The 19,861-nt window shown below is 40.5% G+C and overlaps 1 protein-coding gene across 2 annotated transcripts in view; it reads right to left on the reverse strand.

Annotated features, from left to right (window-relative positions):
* Positions 1-19,861, reverse strand: part of CETP (cholesteryl ester transfer protein) — a 62,836-nt gene continuing 42,975 nt past the window's right edge. The window contains exons 5-16 of one of the 2 annotated variants that reach the window (XM_073582302.1): positions 16,670-16,757; positions 16,505-16,574; positions 14,165-14,225; positions 11,677-11,768; positions 9,860-10,039; positions 9,413-9,463; positions 7,722-7,874; positions 6,804-6,871; positions 6,168-6,210; positions 3,066-3,135; positions 1,167-1,252; positions 1-166 (exon numbers count right to left, since the gene is read on the reverse strand). In XM_073582302.1, the coding sequence (XP_073438403.1) occupies positions 92-166; positions 1,167-1,252; positions 3,066-3,135; positions 6,168-6,210; positions 6,804-6,871; positions 7,722-7,874; positions 9,413-9,463; positions 9,860-10,039; positions 11,677-11,768; positions 14,165-14,225; positions 16,505-16,574; positions 16,670-16,757 (1,037 nt within the window). In that variant the 3' untranslated portion in view covers positions 1-91. The remainder of the gene's footprint in view (positions 167-1,166; positions 1,253-3,065; positions 3,136-6,167; positions 6,211-6,803; positions 6,872-7,721; positions 7,875-9,412; positions 9,464-9,859; positions 10,040-11,676; positions 11,769-14,164; positions 14,226-16,504; positions 16,575-16,669; positions 16,758-19,861) is intronic. The other variant, XM_073582305.1, reaches the window with a different exon arrangement.

A 19,861-nucleotide genomic window follows, 5' to 3' on the forward strand; every position in this document is an offset into this window, starting at 1 on the left:
TGACTTTTTATGTTACTATTTTTTATTCATGCTTTCATATTCGGCAGCAAACATTGTAACAATGGGGTATTATTGGTCGTGGGTTCATCTTCTACAGGGTCCTTTTCAGGAAATCCACCAACAAATGATGAGGAAATCCAAAATCCAGCTGGACTATTAAATAACCCTTCAAAAATGGAAATAAAAGTTTATTTGAGACAGATTCATGGTATATGATGTACTGACCAACATAACGCATTTACAGCAGTATTTATTTTTTTTCTCGACCTTTCACAAAAATTTTCACGTTGAGCTGACCATACAACAGAGCAGAATAAAATATACATTTGTAAAAATGTTGCCAATTCATCGCGGAAATATTAGCAATCAAAGTATTTGACAGCTAATGAGTTAACGTTTATTAAGTTCAAGTGGGTGTTATTAAAGAGTTTTCACTGGTGGGGTGTCTTTATTCTCCCTGTATGACACTGCCCAATCATAATCAGGCAGCAACATACAGGAGAGAAAGAACACGCCCCCACAATAGCTCAGAGCAGCTTTTTCAGTGTGTAAGGTGTAATAACAGCCTGCTCCTATCTCACTGCAGACACTATTACATTGTGTGTCCAGTTGAACGTGAAACAAATGATGAAAGTGTCTCTGGCTTTTATTTTCCTTGCATATATAATCACCATCCATATTTTTTATGTTTATTTATTTTATCCAACTTCAGTCACATCTAAACATTTTTCCCCCCATTCATTATAGCAAGTTAGGACATGTGATCCCTAGTATGACAACCAGTTCAGTACATGTACTAATATGTAGACAGGAAGAAACCAGGGATAATGTAGATGGGACCTACTGAAGCTGCAGCACACGGGATACACAGAGACCCATCTGAGTCAGTGGAGTACGAGTCCACAGACTTTTGATTGGGCCCATGTGTGCTAACGCAGAAGCTGCACTTCACAGCGGTGTTTTGAGTTACCCTTGGGGGTCTCAGGACATTGACCCCCACCATATCGTATCACATTTCACACTGTATAAAGTATTAAAGGGTACCTATCATTACATGTAATTTTTTAACTGAAACTGCAATACCAGACAATGTCTCATGGACAAGAGTGGTGCTGTTTATAGGCAAAAAAAGTCCTTTAATAACTTTAATATTACATTGCACTTACCTCATGTGGGATTATTTCAGGATTTATGATTTCAAATAAATTTAGGCTTTTACTGTTCATCAGGGATGTCAAAGCCGACTCCAAACCTGCAAAAATACTCAAAAGATGTTAAAAAATCCACAACACCTCATCCTACAGTAACAGAGACAAGCACCATCTTTGTTCCTACTATTGTGAAATAGTCCCACACATTGTACTCAGTTAATAACAATTACTTGTAATAAATATATTAAATATTAATGTATAATGGCAGCCAAAACATTTGTCTGACCGCCTTACTGTCTTCCAACAATAGGACAACTTTTACATGTTGTCAGTCCAAACTAATAGTAGGTCCAAAACACAGAAGCGGTGCGAATAAATCCATCAGAATTCTTTCAACTTTTTGGCATTTTTTTTATGCCATACATTTAATGTCTTGTGCTTTTTTGTCATTTTAAACATCTGTTTTTTTTTCACGTGTCCTCCTGGATGGAGGAAAAGCCCATTGTAAAATGACCATATGCCTTCAGGGATTTTCCCATTGAAGACATTAGTGGGGTGGTCTCACCTTCTTAAATAGGTAAAATTGATCAGTACTTGTGAAAACAAATCACATTGCAATTTACTTGTTAAAATTATTCTTCTGCGCTGTAAAGGTAAAGCTGACTCATATTGCAACATTGGAGAGCGAGCGCACAGTTCGGGACATGGGTACCATACTGCTGGTCCAAGCTGTCAATCTTCCAGAGCTCACCGCTCCTGGCAAGCAGGAAGCTGGGAGTCAGGGGAGCTGTGGGCTCCTGAAGATTGAATGTAAAAACAGCCCCTTTAATGGCATATCCATAGATGTGTCACGGTTTCTACATTCACTGTGACCAAGGAACGCTGTGAGTGACAGCTCAGCCGCCCTAGGGGATCTGGAGTGTGCTGGACTGTCGGTTTTGTGAGTGACAGTCCAGGTATCCAATCTTATGCTGGGGTGTGCTGGGTTGGTAATAGTTTGATTGACAGCCCTGCTGCGCACTCTGGTTTAGTCTGCAGGCATTTCCTCAGGTGCCTCCCATCCCTAATCATTTGCAAGGCATTTAGCTGGCTAGCTGCTAGTAGTCTGTGTCGGTTGTAGATTTGCTTTAGGTAAGTGTGTGTGCTTGCTCTGTCTCTTGCTGATGACCCTGAGTTTTGTTGTGACTACTTTTTTGGAATTCCCATTCTGCTTTGGAGTACCCTCCTGGTATTTGACTCCGAACTGTTACCTGACCACGCATTTGTATCACTCCTCAGTACTACGAACCCTCCTGGTATTTTACCCCGGACTGTTACATGACCATGCATTTGTATCACCCATCTGTACTACAAGCACTCCTGGTATTTGCCCTGGACTCTTACCTGACCATGCTTTTGTATCACCCCTCTGTGCTATGAGCCCTCCTGGTATTTGACCCAGGACTGTTACCTGACCATGCTGTTGTATCACCCCTCTGTATTATGAGCCCTCCTGGTATTTGACCCCGAACTGTTGCCTGACCACGTTTTTGTATCACCCCTCTGTACTACGAGCCTTCCTGGTATTTGACCCCAGACTGTTACCCGACCATGCTTTTGTATCACACCTCTGTATTACGAGTCCTCCTGGTATTTGACCCCGAACTGTTGCCTGACCACGCTTTTGTATCACCCCTCTGTACTACAAGCCTTCCCGGTATTTGACCCCGGACTGTTACCTGACCACGCTTTTGTATCACCCTCTCTGAACTATGAGCCTTCCTGGTATTTGACCCCTGTTACCTAACCACGCTTTTGTAATACCACCTCTGTTCTACAATCCCTCCTGACTACTTTCCCTCATATTCTATACTGTACATATGCCATATGTTTTGCCCTGTGCATGTCGTCCAATAATTGCTAATCCAGACTTACGTTCCATTATAGCTTGAATCCCAAATTCAGACACCACAGTCTGGAGAAATTGTTTAATCTGTTCTTTGTTCTGTAGGAGAAATATACATTTCTAAGTTATATGCTGATCCATACAGTACCAGGTATAACCCTATTCTGTGCTTAATATCCTGAGAACAGATCTGCGGATAATAGAGGGTCCTTGTATAAGTTGCCAAATCGGAATATGGAGACTTAGAGAAGGCAAAATTGGGAAAAATTGTATACACATAAACTATCCTCAAAAACGTAGAAAGCTGGCTCTCCAATGCCACCTATAAGAGGGTTATACCCTATAAGTCAATTATCAACCCATTAATAAACCTTACCAATAGACTTAGCCAAACCAGAGATTTCTCCAAAACTAAAACACACCATCCACAGACAGTGCCATGAATGTGGACATCCCGTGGTGTCATAGTCAGTGGTGAACTCTGAGCTTAGTAAATTGCACAATTAACATGAATATTCCATAAGACTCCATTAAGAATCTGTACAACAGGAAACTCTTAGGGCTTATCATGAGCGTTTTTTAAGTCATTTTCTTTTTTTTTTTACTTTGTTGGGTTTTTTTGTGCCAAAGTCCTCAAAATGGGGCACACAGTTCATGAATTTTGCCCTAAATCAAAAATGGTCTTTTTTTTTTTTTACTTTACCATTTTTGTGACTTTTTAGTTTTTTTTTTTGTTTGTTTGTTTTTTTAAGTGTCAGGGGTCATTTCAATACATTTGCTGCAAATTTTTTTTTAACTTTTCGATAAGTCGCAAATGATGACTCAGGCTGAAATACCTAGATACGCTAAGCCAAACTCACAGCAACAAACTTAAAAAAAAGACAACATATGTGAACATATAAAAATTAGACTTAAAGGCGCAAATGGAAGAGGAATTTGATGCAAACCAAGAAAAAAAACAAAAAAAACAGATCCACTCTTGCAAATATGAATACAAAAACTTATGAAGTACTGATGCATCCTGTTTCATCATATATCCGTATTACAGATGTATGAAACACTGCACGCTCATATGAGAGACCTCATTTACACGTAAGTGTTTTTAGTAGTTCATCAGTATTTGTAAGCCAAAACATTAGTGGCTACAAAACACAGAATATATGTTTTTCTCTGTGGTCTAAGTGATAAAGTTTCTCCTTGTGGAGAGTGACATGCCAAGCCTGGAATGTCAGAGTGAGGAGACTTAAAAGCCATGCATGCTCCTCTGGGAAATTAAATATGTAAATTGTCTCTTCAGAGAGAACGAAGAATAGAACTCTATAGTGCCAGCTATTGGATGTAGCAAACCTAAATGTAAATATCGATCCTTCAACGAGAATGGCCATATGACTTAGGATAAAAGCCAAACAAGGATCTCAATTTGCAGACACATGTTTCAGGGTGTTGCCCCTTGTCAGTGCAAAGTATGAGATCTGATTTGGCTAGGTGAGAGTCTCTGGACTGGGGTCTAAGGCAGAGTTCCCCAACTCCAGTCCTCAAGTGCCACCAACAGGTCATGTGTTCAGGATTTCCTTAGTATTGCCCAGGTGATGGAATTATTGCCTGTGCAGGTACTCCAATTATCACCTGAGCCATACTAAGGAAATCCAGAAAACATGAACCATTGGTGGCTCTTGAGGACTGGAGTTGGGGAACACTGGTCTAAGGGATAACGTTTCTTCTTGAGGAGAGTGACATGTCAAGCCTGGCATGTCAAAGTGAGGAGACTTAAAAGCCATGCATGCTCCTCTGGGAAATTATATATGCAAATTGTCTCTTCAGAGAAGCAGAAGACTTGAACTCCAGTGCCAACTATTAGAAGCAGCGATCCTAAAAGTGAATATCGACCCTTCAACTTGACATGTCACTCTCCACAAGGAGAAATGTTACAAATTGGACTGCAGTCCAGAGCCTCTCACCTAGCCAAATCAGTCCTCATACTTTGCACCGACGAGAAGCAACATCTCGAAACACTGTTTGCAAATTGAGATTTTGGTTTGGCTTTTATTGTAAGTCATTGTCATGATGTGACTATAGAGTAACTAGGGCTGTGGCGTGGCCCTTAATTTAGTCCCTCAAGCAAAAGGGGCCCTAGGCTCTCCCTGTCCCCAGGTTTACCCCTGATGGTGGGGATGCCTGGGTCACGTGCCTCGCTCAACTACTGCACCAAACTAATCTGATCTCCTCCACCACCCAAGGAATAGGGGGGCAGAAGTGAAAGAGTTAACACAGAAAAGACAGACGCCCCGTCACACAGTCCTCACACAAGAATAAAAAAAACACTAAGGTACAAGAATAAGAAGGCTGGGAGGCAGAGAAACTACATGAAACAACAAAGGGGAAGGAAAAGGTTTTCAACAAAAACTGCACACAACACTCACAGAGCAACCACCAGAAATACCTGGATATGTCCACCTCTCCAGACCATTGGTAAGACAAGCTATAGCTGGCACTATCTGAATAGTCCAGGACATATATAGGGGAAGAGAAGAAATAAGTATTTCTCCCACAGCTTGTGACCAAGCAGTATTACAACCTAACCCAGCAGAGATTTAACTCTTGGTAACTTGTCTTTGCTTCAACGCCAAAGTCTCCCTGCACTGATTACAGCCATTAGTGAAGTTACAAGGAAGAGTGCCAGAACCTATAGATTCCCCAAACCCTGATGCCGCCATCACAGCTGGCGATGTTTGGAAAAACCTCCTTGTGACAGTCATATTGCAAGGCTCGTTAGAGTCGATATGGACTTTAAGGATAATTGCTTCCAATAGGTGGCGCTAGAGTTCAAGTCTTCTTCCTGTCTAGTTTTTTACCATACGTTTTTTTCGCAATTGACCTGTGAAAATTGTCATAGGCCTTTTTTACACCCATGTATTTCATATATCTTTAATACAGATCCACAGTAGTCAAATGTGCTTATTATATTAAGGAAGCCTTGGTCTCCTTTCAGCTGAATGTATTATTACAGGTTGGTAGTGCAGATCAGCAATCTGGACGTAGAATTGAACAGGATGCAATTTTTTTTTGCATTAGTATTTGGATTTATGACTATTATTTTCTATTATATAATATCTAATATATTATGTACTTACCATAGAAACCGACAGGGAACTTCTGACATTTTTAATAGAAACTCTGATACCAAGAAAAAAAAAAAAAAAAGGAAAAGGGATATTAAAGTTTGCATTAAACCATCTAATTTTAAAAAATGAATAAAATTAATAAAAACACTTGATGTCAATACTCAGAAAGCGTAAATGCGAAATCAGGGGTGACTAAAGCATTAAAAACTGCACCACATATCACTATATGGTGTCGGTGCTTTGTTTTCCTTATATACAGCTCTATTCCCATGATTCCGTAGGGATTTTCCAATTTTTGGAAAACTTTTGTCTCCCAGCTGCAGTTTATTTTATAAAAAAGCAAAAAAATGGTGCTTTACCCTCCCAGTGTATATGATTGTCTGCAGTGCTACAGCGCAGCAGCTTAATCGGTGAGCTCAGCAGCTCTGGCGGCACAAGCTGTTCAGAGCCGCTGAGCTTTGATGACTTTTGAAGTCCCAGGAAAATGTCACTTAGCAGTCCATATAGCAGCTATATGTCCCACAATTCTATTGGCATCTAGTAATAAAAATTTGTAAAGGACCACGTTAGATACATTTTTGTATGGAAATATTGCGGTCATTTTGCGGCCCACGAATTGGGTACGGTATTTGAAATTGAACTCACAGAGGATTAGACGGGTGCAACTTCAGTTTTTTGTCTCCATACGAGGCCTGGACGGCGGTAACAGTTTCCTGCAATAAAAAGAAACAAGTTTTATTTTCTTCCGCCGCAATATTACTTCTTGGCAAGAGCACGATATTTTACATATCTCTGCCGACCCCGCCATACACAGGCCAAACGCGCCTTGTGGGGGCCTCACTCCTCTGCAAAAGGTTCTGTTTCATTTTTTGGTTATTGTATCCTGCCTGCTTATTCGTTAATGATCCCCGGATATTTTTCTGCTATACTTATTGCTTATTGGTGACTGCAAACTGAAAGCCTCATCCAAAATTACATTACATCTTTCTGGGGGTCAACACTAAAGAGCAGGGAGATTCCTAGTACTCTGCTCTCAAATTGTGGCATGGAGCGAAAAAGTAACACAATCTAACTGTAAAATGTAGAGATGGTGTCTCATTTGATTGTAGAGTTGCATGAAAGGATAAGGAAATATGCAATTTACTTTGATGGTACAGTAAAATATGGATTCTTAAAGAAAAAACGTGACATGTGCACATACCATTACATGAAATATTTTATAATGCTACACTCATTACAACTGGAGAAATAGGGATTTTTGTGTACTCACCGAAAAATCCTTTTCTCTGAGCCAATCATTGGGGGACACAGGACCTTGGGTAAGCTGTACTCAGCCTCTGGAAGAAAGCTTAACTCCTTCTCTGCGCGTATGGGCTGCAGGTGCAGAGAAGGCGTATAATATGCGCAGAGAAGGGGGTTAAGCTTTCTTCCAGAGGCTGAATACAGCTTACCCAAGGTCCTGTGTCCCCCAATGAGGTGTAAGAGAAAGGAATTGTTTTCTAGAAGTCTTCTATCAGATGACTTGAGTGTCCTCTTATGGGGTTCAGTCCTCCTTATACTCACCGTTTCAAAATATAAATCAGATGCAGAAGTGGTGCTTATGTGGACCGCGACAGAAGAGGTGACCATCGTGCCCTTTGGTGTAATTTTGATTCTCGGGGCTGTGAGACTCCACACTTTTGCAGAGATATCGCTAGCTGCATGTTTGTGGAGAATCTAAGAGATAAAATAAGCACATTTACTGAGTTATATTTCTGGATATCGAACAAAAAAGACATCCCGGGGTGTCTTTCAGCAGGGCACCCCTGCTGCCTGCCAGTTTATGGTGGTGCTGGGCAGCAGATCTGATGACCCACTTGAAATTGTATAGTGCAAACCTCCCTATATGTGCACTAGCAGTGACTTATTCCATATTATTCCTTATTCCTAGAAAGGTAGGAAATTTCAAGCATTCAGTTATGACCATTTCTATTTCGCAGTGAAATGGCTGCATAAATTGGACCGAGATCAGAACGCAATGCACGGACTGGCCGGCGGCTCTCCCGACTTGAATGTGACAGTCAGGTATGGACTGGGACTGAAATTCAGCCCTGGCTTTTGCAATCACACAGGCCCATGCTGTCCCCATCTCCAAGCACCAGATGGGATATATTACTAATATTACCCTGGATGGAGGAAAGGAAGATTTACTACAAGATCAATATTTCTAATAATACCCGTGACTTGCTGGGGTATGTGACGGAGTCAGCGACTTTGTGTCACAACTTTTAACAATATGGGTGTCTTGAGAACATCGATTCTGTTAACAACGTAGCAGACAAGGCATCCCATGACCAGACAGGCCCTTCTGGCATTTGCCAGAATTGCCAGATGGCCAGTCCGGCACTGGTGACAGTTTCAAATATGTCTATGTGGCTGTCAAGCTCAGGTCAGGAGAGCCGCTGGCCAGTCCGTGCACTGCCTTACGATCTTAGTCCAGTTTATATGGCCGCCTGACTGCACCCTCAGTGTAATATACTGTAGATGGGTACCAGAAAGTTATTAAAAAAAACTAAAAAAAGCCTTTTCTTGTCATTGTTTTCCAAACTTTTTGGTTTATGAGTAAACTTTTTAAGGCTAGTTTCACAACTTATTTATGGTACAAATATAGACCACAGTTTCACGAACCAGCCACACGTCTCCTGACCTGCACTCATCATCCTCGTAGGCATACAGTATATGAGGCTCATATATGTCTATGAAGATGGACGGTTTCCGGTCAGGAGACACGCGACCGGTCCCAGAAAATGCGATCCATGAATGTCGGACGTGTGAAACTGGCCTTAACATGACTCTACAATAAGACATTTCTATGCCTGCAAAGAAAAGACATCCACTTGTTTAGGTTGTCATACACATTGGATAACTGTCATGTAAATGCTTGCCTTGCAATGATGGTGGCCTTCCATTATTAGCTCCATATCTTCATTTTAGGTCTATGTAAATGCTTTCATGCCCCCCACCCACCAAAACAAAAAGTATTGACTAACCAGAAAAATTATGTCTATTTGTAAGGTTTCAGGGCATAGAGGCTCCTTCATCAGGCAAGTTTACACATTAATGACTGAGACATTACTTTAGGCCTATATTTGGTTAAATACTAAGACGAGATCCCCTTTTAAGCTCATATTTGAACATATGATGTCCAGCTCTGTGGAATATGACATGTACTTGTAGAAATATGTAGCATGATTATTGCGCATACTTGTAGTTACCTCTCGTAGGATTTCCTGATGGGACGCCTCGTTATCATTCTGAAGGATATCCTGAATACAAAAAAGTTACAGGTTTATGTTTAATAAGCCATAAAACTGAAGAAATAGTTTTGATACATTTTGATGTAAATTTTAATTTAGTAGCGTCTTTCCATTTTTTTCACAGGATGATGCGCTGCAGAGGACGATGATCTTTTGGGCAAAGCAAAAAATCATTTCACCTGACGAACAAGCAGTTCGCAAATAAGCAAGTAATAAAAAGCCATGGACCCATGGAAACTGAAACATGGACCAAACATTGATAAAAATTGGTCTTTACCAGAAAAATACCAGAAAAATCACTGAAGTCTGATTGAGGCCTTATAACGTTAGATCTATGAGTTTCAACAAAATCTCTGTATTTCTAGACAGAGGACTATTTCAGTAATAAATGCTCTTCAAATTTACCTTTAACTCTTTTCCGGTAAGATTCAGTGCCAAATGCTGATCGAGAAAATATGCCAGCACAAGAGAATCCAGGACCTGCTCTGAAAACCAGAAGTAGAGCATCCTGTTGTGTGTTAGAAGTGAAGGGGAGAATATGGAGTCATTGTAGGGAACAGTGAGATTCTTGTAGGCCAGAAGACCCTACGGAAGAGAAGGAAGGCACGCATGAGATGTGAGGATCCTCAAATATTGCTTTAAAAAAACTTTCCTTTCCAAGGACTTGTGAAACTTGTTTTCCAAAATCTCATTTAATAATTTTCCTCAAAGTATTTTTTTTTTTATTTCTTATGTCACTGAATTGTCTAGCTGTTAAAAAAGTACCATTCCCTGGATTTTTTTAATTGTCGCTTCTCCACTGATTCTGGAACAGTTTTTCTTCTGTGCTCCTCCATTCACTAATAATAAAGGTGCACATTTTCCCTTTAACTAATTGGGCTTATGCTACAAAACTCTTCGTGGGCGTAGCCATCTTTTGATTGGCTAGTGTCAGAGCAAAAAAAAAAAAAAAAAAATCATCTTCGCGGGCGTAGCCATGTTTTGATTGGTCAATGTCAAAGGAAAAAGAGCAACTTTGTGGGCATAGCCATGTTTTGACTGGCCAATGTCAGAGGAAAGAAAGCATCTTCGTGGGCGTCCTCATGTTTTGATTGGCCAGTGTCAAAAGGGAAATAAAAAAAGGAATCATGTGGGCATAGCCATGTTTTGATTGGCCAGTGTCAGAGGAGAAAAAGTAAACGCCCACACAGAAGTTTTGGGGTTTACACCAAGTTTATTAAAGGGAAAATGTGCATCTTTATTTCTATGGGGCATAATTTTGGAATGGAGGGACACATAAGTTAAACTGTTCCAGAATCAGTGGCGCAGCACCGATTCGAGGAGGTACTCAGTTTAAATAATAAAGAAAAATCTAATGCGAGATCATCTTTAAAAAGCTGACTTTACAGTTTCACATGAGCTGTCATTGAACTTTCCAAGACTCTAGAAATAAAAATCTACACAATGATGTAATGATTAATCTTCTTCTTTCTTGACCTTGTATAACAAGGCTTACAGGAGTTTCTGAAAGCTAAAAGAAAACCCAGTGGGAGCTTTAATTACTGATTGAACCAACACAGGAAAAAAAAACACATCTAATGAGCGGGGAATTCCGGGAATTACATTTTCCATTGACAAATCAAGATACACAAAGCAAAAATGTGGATAAAACACACGTACTAAAAATCAGTCTGTGCTCTGTATGAGGCCAGATTTAAATATTGCAGGTCTGGTTAAAAGGAACCTGTCAACTGATTGATTCTACCCATGGTTCGTAATTGCAGCCAAGACCAACTTTGCAACTACAACCACGTTTCACTGAGAACAGGATGACTATGTAGGATGACTATTCCAAGAGGCAGGACCATGGCGGCTTCTCCATGCTCCAATCTTCTTGACTGAGGCTCACTCCATATATACACAAACATAAGGCGAGACCTGTCAATCTATGGGCGTGGGACTGGGAGAAGGCACACATGGCTGCCATAATGGAGCCAGTCTCTGATCCATGCTGTGTCTGAACGGCAGCAGCCTGGTGGTGCTGCTGTCTTTCCACTGTTTTACCTACAAAACCGTGGGGCCATTACGATCAGTGTCTTACGATTTATATTTGAAACATTGGAGAATTAGTAAGCACATAAAACACCTTATCAGATAAATGAAAACACCCAATGGTTATAGGTAATAAATGTTATTTGTGAGAAAATCCAATTTAACCTCCTAGCCCTCTTATTATCACTCACCTTGTGATGGGACTCCAGGTAGTTTTCTTTAGTGAGTGGGAAGTCTGTGATATCAATATTCACTCCAATGTCTCCATAACTCAGAAAGTTTTCTATAAAAAGGTTTATGAACGTATGACTCTGCAATAGTTGTATATATTCATATAATTTGTACAATGCCCATCTATCACTGTGTTTTGTAAACCCATTGGTTTAGTTAGAGGGAATATGTCACCAGGTGTTTGCTACCTGATCTGACAACAGCAAAATGTAAGGATAGGGACCCCTAAATCCAGTGATGTGTCACTTACTTGGCTGCTTGATGTAGTTTTTATAAAATCATTGTTTTATCAGTAGGAGATTATCACTACAGGACTACTTATTTTGCTGCCAGGTAGTCCAACCACTCCCCCACCACTGATTTTCAGCTTTGTGTATGCGATGCACAGACAGAAAGCTGCCAATCAGTGGTGTGGGCGGAGTTATACAGAGCTCAGCATTTAGAGAACTGCTAGATCTGCACCAGTGAAAAAAGGTTTTAATCAAAACTGCAGCACACAGTAACGTAAGTGACACATCGCTAGAATCAAATGTTGCTCTCAGGAGTAGCAAAAACCTGGTGACAGATTCCCTTTAAATGCAAAGCTTTCAAAGCACAATGTAAAATCTAGAGATGAGCAAACTTGTTTGGAAAACATTTGCCAATCTCAAATTCTATTAGACGCCAATACGTTATGAAGCTGTGGGCTTGATGTCACCGGACAATACAAAGGTGACATCAACCCCACAAGTATGAACTCCACTTGCCACCACCACAGGGCAAGTGGTAAGAGCTGGGCAAAGCGCCAAAAATGATGCATCTAATAGATGCGCCATTTCTGAGCTGCTGCAGGCTGCTGTTTTTAGGTTGGGGGAGGGGCAATATACATGGTCCCTTACCAGCCTTAGAATACCAGCCTCCCTGCTGTCAGCTATTGCTTGGCTGGTTGACAAAAATGGGACCCCACGCTGTTTTTAAAAGTTATTTATTTATTCTATTCTTGATAACCAGCCTTGCTAACGCTGACAGCTGAGGGTTGCAGCCCGCAGCTGTCAGTTTTGCCTGGCTGGTTATTAAAAATTCAGCTGAATCCATGTCAGTTTTTTTTTTAAATTATTTATTTATAGCACAATTGATGTGATGCCACTTTTCCTGGTGTCTGCCCCTAATTTGAGTTGTTTTGGCAGATTTGGGCACTGAAGGTATTATCTATTCATTTGGCTTTGCCTCCCATTGAATTGAATGGTGTTCAGTTATGTTTGGTGAACATAGCCAAACCGAACCTTAAAAGGTTCCACTCATCTATAGAAAATCTGTAACAGCCCCTACCCCCACCTAACAAGTGCATAACTTCTTATATGGCAGAGGAACCTTTGAGCCCTCTTAGACCAGGTTCAGATTGCGTTAAAGCAGTCCGTTCAACGCATAGCGCTGACGGACTGCGTTTACGCTATTCCATAATGCGATAGCATTATGTGATCCCGCTAGTGCAGATGCTTCATCTGCGCTAGCAGTGACGGACCCCCGGACGCTGCAGATCGCGTCCGAGGGTCCGTCACAGAATGACCGCACATCGCTAGCGCATGCCGATTATGGCATGCGCTAGCGATGCGCTCGTCAATAGCAGTCTATGGGTGCGTTAATGCCGCTATGTAACGGATGCGTTAAACGCACCCTTTTAACGTAATGTGAACCCAGCCTTAGGCCCCATGGCTCAAGTGTGCTTGCTACCTGCGTAAGATTTCTATTTCTATGGGGGTGTGTGCGCGCATGACAGCGAACCCAAGGAGTTTCCCAACAGGAATACGTTTCAGGGGAGACTGGCGTTTTGTGTCGTCAAACATCTTTCTGGTAATTTCCTTAGAGTTTGCTTTGGCTTTTTTGACCACTGGAGTTTTTTCCAATCTTTTCTTCATCAATTTTGGATTTTCTTTTTTACTTTTCAGGTTTTGCTTTATCTATTGAATAATGAAGAAACCGCTAACAGTTTCTCAAGTGAGAAATGCTGAGAAAATGCTCAAAAAGACATCTTTAGAGCCTTCCCATTGATTTGTGCTGTAAAGTATATAGTGTGTTCAAATTGGAAAACCCCTGAAGAATGGTCAGGTCACTTATTTTTTTTTTTTTTTTTTTTATAGCCGCTTGGCGTCTTTGAACACCTGAAGGGGTTAAAAGACACTTCAAAACCTGAACATATGAACAGAAAATTGTTTTTACATAGAATTGCATGTGCTCATTCTTTTGAGTGTTTTCTGAGCGCTTTTTCAGGTGGGTTTTGGAGGGGAGGGGGGGATACCAAATGGAAAATGACATTGTATGCAGGCAGGCACCCTATTCGAAACCAAACACCACACCCATCATTTAGCATTATGTGTTTTTCTGAGCTGTAATTTTCGCAAAATCTCAGCAAATCGTGACCTAAAAAATACAAATCTATATATATATCAAAGGAAATCTCATAAAATATACCTGCTCTGTCTTGGATAAAATCAGCAAGTAGGTTTGCCACATAATTTATTTCTTTACAAATCTGAAGAGTAAAAATATGTACAATGTGTCACTTCATTTATTCTTACAAAATATAATTTTTTTTTTTTTTTAAACTTTGTCTCCAGGTGCCCTTAAGGGTTCATATTGCAAAATCAACTTGTTTCCTTGGGAATGCTATGCAATCTATGGGCAGCATAATATCGAAAATGAGAACCTGAGCAAATGAATATATAATTTTGGAATAGATTCAGTATGACTTGTATTTCATTCATTTAAATCCCTCCTCATTATACTCTAAGGAGTCCAGTGGGCGGTCCTATTCAGTGATTGACAGCCTTTCCCTGTATGCATATTTGCCAATCTCTAAGTAGGACCAGCCCTGCTCTCAGAATCAATGGAACGCCCTAACCCTATCCTGAGAATGCCTTTGACCCAACCTAGATTGCTCAGTTTTGGGCAGGGTGTTCAGTATACCCTTGGTGTGGCCAAGAGGCACAGTGTACTGTTCCACCCACTGGTTTTGCTTGCCCCTGCCTCCCTCATTGGCAATTAACAGCATTTTCTCTGTAGATACTTTACGCTTTAGACAAACCAGGGCTAGCAATCACAATTGATGGAGGTAGGGACATGCAAAAACAGTGGGCAAAATGGTGCACTGAGCTTCTCGGCCACACCAGGAGTGCACCGAACACTCTAATTAGCATATTTGATAAACTTCAGCTTCTGAATAATGGAGGCATCGATTAGATCGTTATAGGTGATAAATTTATAGGGGCAATGTCCACTACAAAGCATATATGCTTAGTTTTTATTGTCACCTGACAGTCTATCTTTAAAACTGCAACAGGCTGCAGTCGTTTTAGAAAACTGTGCCAATCTCCATGTGGGCACGGGTTTTTGGCCATATTGTTTGTTAACCTACAGATAACAGATCATGAGAGAATACTCCAAACACATATTAGGGCAGTGTGGTACAGGAGATTGTATGAGCTCGATGAGGATAGCTAGAACTTCTTTCTAAAAGTCCTCACTAGGAGGGCAATACCACATCAGGTGCATAAACTCTGCCGCCTCTTCCCCACACCTATGGCAGTCCGGTGGTGGATCTACCCGTCGTATATAACCTGCTAGGAGACAGGTAGCATTGATTGACTATATACATTAGGACTAGATTGTTATTAATTTCCAGTGAACATGTTGTGGGGAGGTCAAGGCCTCACTCCAATCCTCTGATAAGGTGTTACTGTCCTCCATTTGGTCTCAACCAATAATGGCGATGAAGAGCCTCTACTGCTTAGTAACTGGGTGCATAAAGAGGAGAGCAGCCCCTAGGGTTACTGGCTCCTTAGAATCCTGATCATGGAGTATGGAAATACAAGAGAATTTGTTGAATTTGTTGAAGATGGCAAAATAAAGCATGTCTGGGGACTTGAAAGAGATGTTGACACTGATCGAAGGAAACAAGGACACCCTGGATATACAGTATACCTGTGCCAGAGTCTTGACCCCTAAGTTTGACCAAAACTGAGCATCTTGGGAAAGTAGTATTTCGGGAATTCAGATACTGTGTCCTTGAGATGAAAAATCTTTTAGGTGGCTCTCCACACTTGAACCGCAAGTGTGTGACTTGGCAAGATGAAGCGTGAGTATTTGGTGCCTCCAAGACCAGCCATAGACTCTGAAGACTAAGCTGTTCGCAAGGTACTGTTCAGAATTAGGCAAATGATGTTCTGCTATCCAGTATTGTAGAAAGTGAAGAAGGCCTTTTAAGTATATAAGACGACGCCCAGGAGTGCCACCCCGGCCTCATCCCTGGTCCTCTGAGGAGTGGTCAGATTCAGCCCCATATGAGAGACGCTGAATGGAAGAAGATCATGGCAAAGACCTTCTGTGGGACGATGGAGGCTGAGTGAATTTAGGGAGGACTATCATTTCCCATTAAGGAGTGGGATAGTATTCGTGACCTGTAGTATTCATCTCCTGCTTCCTGTCCCATGGGGCTTAGAAGTAACAACATGGATTTCTGACAGTTTATGCTTAGACCGTAGAACCGTCAAAATTCATCAATCAGATCCATTACCAGAGGCAGCGGAAGTCTTAAACTAACCGTAAACTGGATTAAATCTTCTGCATATATCCCAAGAGGTCCTCACGTGAACCCACTTTATCCCTTGATAGCCTGCAGTCTGACGGATCCTGACAGCTAGTGGATCCATAGGTATTAGATAATGTTTAGAGGGAAAAATTCAAACTGAGCAAAATAAGACCCACATAGAAAAGTAAAAAAAAAAGGATAAAAGCAAGAATTGCATTCCTCACCTGACCTTTAAGCACAAGCTTTAAGGTGAATGAAATAAAATCTGTGAATAGCTGCTTAAACCATCCAGGCCTGCAAAATAAAAAATAAAAATAAACATTTCTAAGAATAACAAAATATTTTATTTATTTTCTGAATAGAAATGTGATAACATCTATATCTCTTACTGCTTGTCTCCATGAAGGTGTAAAATCAGTTCATGAAAAGACAGGTAGCAGTCAGAAGTATCAGCAGCAACGCGGTTATTTCCACAAGCTGTAAAATACAAGGTCTGAAATGTAGTGCAAAATAAAGTAATGCAACAGACAAAAACTGTAGAATATAATAATAATAATAATAATAATAATAATAATAATAATAATAATAACAGCCACTATAGACAACTACAAAGCACAGATTAAACAAACACAGGGCTGCCACATTCGTCACCCTGTCTGCAAATTGAGATTCTGGCTTGGCTTTTATACTAAGTCATATTGCAAGGCTCATTAAAGAAGCGATATTGACTTTTAGGATCACGGTTTTCAACAGGTGGCGCTAGAGTTCTAGTTTAAAAAACTCCAGAAAATCCCATTGTTATGATTTTTAGATAATTAATTTGCATTTTATGGCATGAAATAAGTATTTGATACAATAGAAAACAGAAAATATTTGGTACAGAAACCTTTGTTTGCAATTACCAAGGTCAGACATCTACTGTAGTTCTTTGCACATACTGCAGCAGGGATTTTGGCCCACTCCTCCATATAGATCTTCTCCTGATCTGTCAGATTTCAGGGCTGTCACTGGGCAACATTGTGTTTCAGCTCCCTCCAAAGATCTTAGAATCATAGAATCATAGAATCGTAGAGTTGGAAGGGACCTCCTGGGCCATCTGGTCCAACCCCCTGCTCAAAGCAGGATTCGCTAAATCATCCCAGTCAGATGTCTGTCCAGCCTCTGTTTGAAGACTTCCATTGAAGGAGAACTCACCACTTCTCGTGGCAGCCTGTTCCACTCATTGATCACTCTAACTGTCAAAAAGTTTTTTCTAATATCTAATCTGTGTCTCCTCCCATTCAGTTTCATCCCATTGCTTCTAGTCTTTCCTTGTGCAAATGAGAATAAAGTTGAGCCTTCTACAATGTGACAGCCCTTTAGATATTTGTAGACAGCAATTAAGTCTCCTCTCAGTCTTCTCTTTTGCAAACTAAACATTCCCAAATCCTGCAACCTTTCCTCATAAGACAGGGTTTGCAGACCGGTCACCATTCTGGTCGCTCTTTTCTGAACTTGCTCCAGTTTGTTGATGTCTTTTTTAAAATGTGGTGCCCAAAACTGGACACAATATTCCAGATGAGGTCTGACCAAAGAGGAGTAGAGGGAAATAATGACTTCACGTGATCTAGACTGTATGCTTCTGTTAATACATCCTAGAACTGCATTTGCCTTTTTTGCTGCTGCATCACACTGTTGACTCATATTCAGTCTGTGATCTATTAGTATACCCAAGTCTTTTTCACATGTGCTGTCACTTAGCCCTATTTCTCCCATTCTATATATGCTTTTTTCATTTTTATTGCCCAGATGTAGTACTTTGCATTTCTCCCTGTTAAAAACCATTCTGTTAGTTACTGCCCACTTCTCCAGTTTATTTAAATCTTTTTGAATCCTCTCTCTCTCTTCTCTAGTATTAGCTATCCCTCCTAGCTTTGTGTCATCAGCAAATTTAATCAGTTTACCCTCAATTCCTTCATCTAAATCGTTGATAAAGATGTTGAACAATACAGGGCCCAGGACAGAGCCCTGTGGTACCCCACTTGAGACATTCTTCCAACTGGATGTGCAGCCATTTACGACCACTCTTTGGGTCCGATCACTAAGCCAGCTATGAATCCACCTAACAGTGGCCTTGTCCATTCCATACTTAGTCATTTTTTCAATAAGGATTGTATGAGAGACTTTGTCAAATGCTTTGCTGAAGTCAAGATATACTATATCTACAGCATTTCCTTGATCCACCCAATCAGTGATACCGTCATAGAAGGAAATTAAGTTAGTCTGACATGACTTATTAGTTACAAACCCATGCTGACTCTGTTTGATCACTTCATTCTTATCCAGGTTTTGACTTACATGTTGTTTAATAATTTGTTCAAAGATCTTTCCTGGTATAGAAGTCAGACTCACCGGCCTATAGTTGCCTGGGTCCACCTTCTTCCCCTTTTTGAAGATAGGAACAACATTTGCTCTTCTCCAGTCTTCTGGCACTTCTCCTGTTCTCCAAGAATTTTCAAAGATTATGGAGAGTGGTTCAGAAATTTCTTCTGCAATCTCCTTCAGTACTCTGGGGTGTAATTCATCTGGACCTGGAGACTTGAATTCATTTAGGTTAGCTAAGTGTTTCCTCACTATCTTTCTGTTTATAGATATCCTGGATTCTTCTATTCCCTTAATAGGACAGTGAATAACAGTTGGTGTTACATTTCCTTTCTGAGAGAAAACAGATGCAAAATAGGAATTTAAAAGTTCAGCCTTCTCAACATCCTGTCTTACCATTTCATCATTTTCATCCTGTAAAAATCCTATAGCATCTTTGACTTTTCTTTTACTTTTGACATATCCCCAAAATCCTTTATTATTGCTTTTGACATCTCTTGCAAGCCTCAATTCATTTTCAGCTTTAGCTAATCTGATTTGTGCCCTGCAGATTCTGCAGACAGCATTATATTCTTCTTTAGATATGCCTCCCTCTTTCCATTTTATAAACATTTTTTTCTTCCTTTTTAGCATGTGCTTAAGTTCTGTGTTCACCCATCCTGGTTTCCTTAAATGCTTCCTATTCTTCCCTCTTTTCGGAATTGTTAACAACTGTGCTTTGAGAATTTCATTTTTCAAGATTTCCCATCCTTCCTGGACATTTTTGTCTTTAAGGATATCCAGCCATTGGATTCCTCCAATTATCTTTCTGAATCCCTTAAAATCTGCCTTTCTGAAATCTAACCTTGACGTCTGAGTCTTCACAGGTCTTCCGCCTCTAGTTATCCAAAATTCTAAAATAGCATGGTCGCTACCTCCTAGGGTTCCAGCCACTTTTACCTCCTCAACCATTTCCTCCCTGTTTATAAGGATTAGATCCAAGGTAGCAGTTCCCCTTGTTTTCTCCCCTACCTTTTGGAAGATAAAGTTGTCAGCAAGAGAGGATAAGAATTTCCTTGACCTGTTAGTTTTGCCTGAGAGAGATTCCCAACAAATGTCTGGATAGTTGAAATCTCCCATGACAACTATGTCATATTTTTTGGAGAACTTGGCCATTTGATGCATAAAGAGTTCATCCATATCTTCAGCTTGCACAGGCGGCCTGTAGTAAATGCCTACAA

This window comes from Dendrobates tinctorius, unplaced genomic scaffold (genome assembly GCF_039654945.1).
Source record: "Dendrobates tinctorius isolate UK_male_01 unplaced genomic scaffold, ASM3965494v1 ptg000009l, whole genome shotgun sequence".
NCBI lineage: Eukaryota > Metazoa > Chordata > Amphibia > Anura > Dendrobatidae > Dendrobates > Dendrobates tinctorius.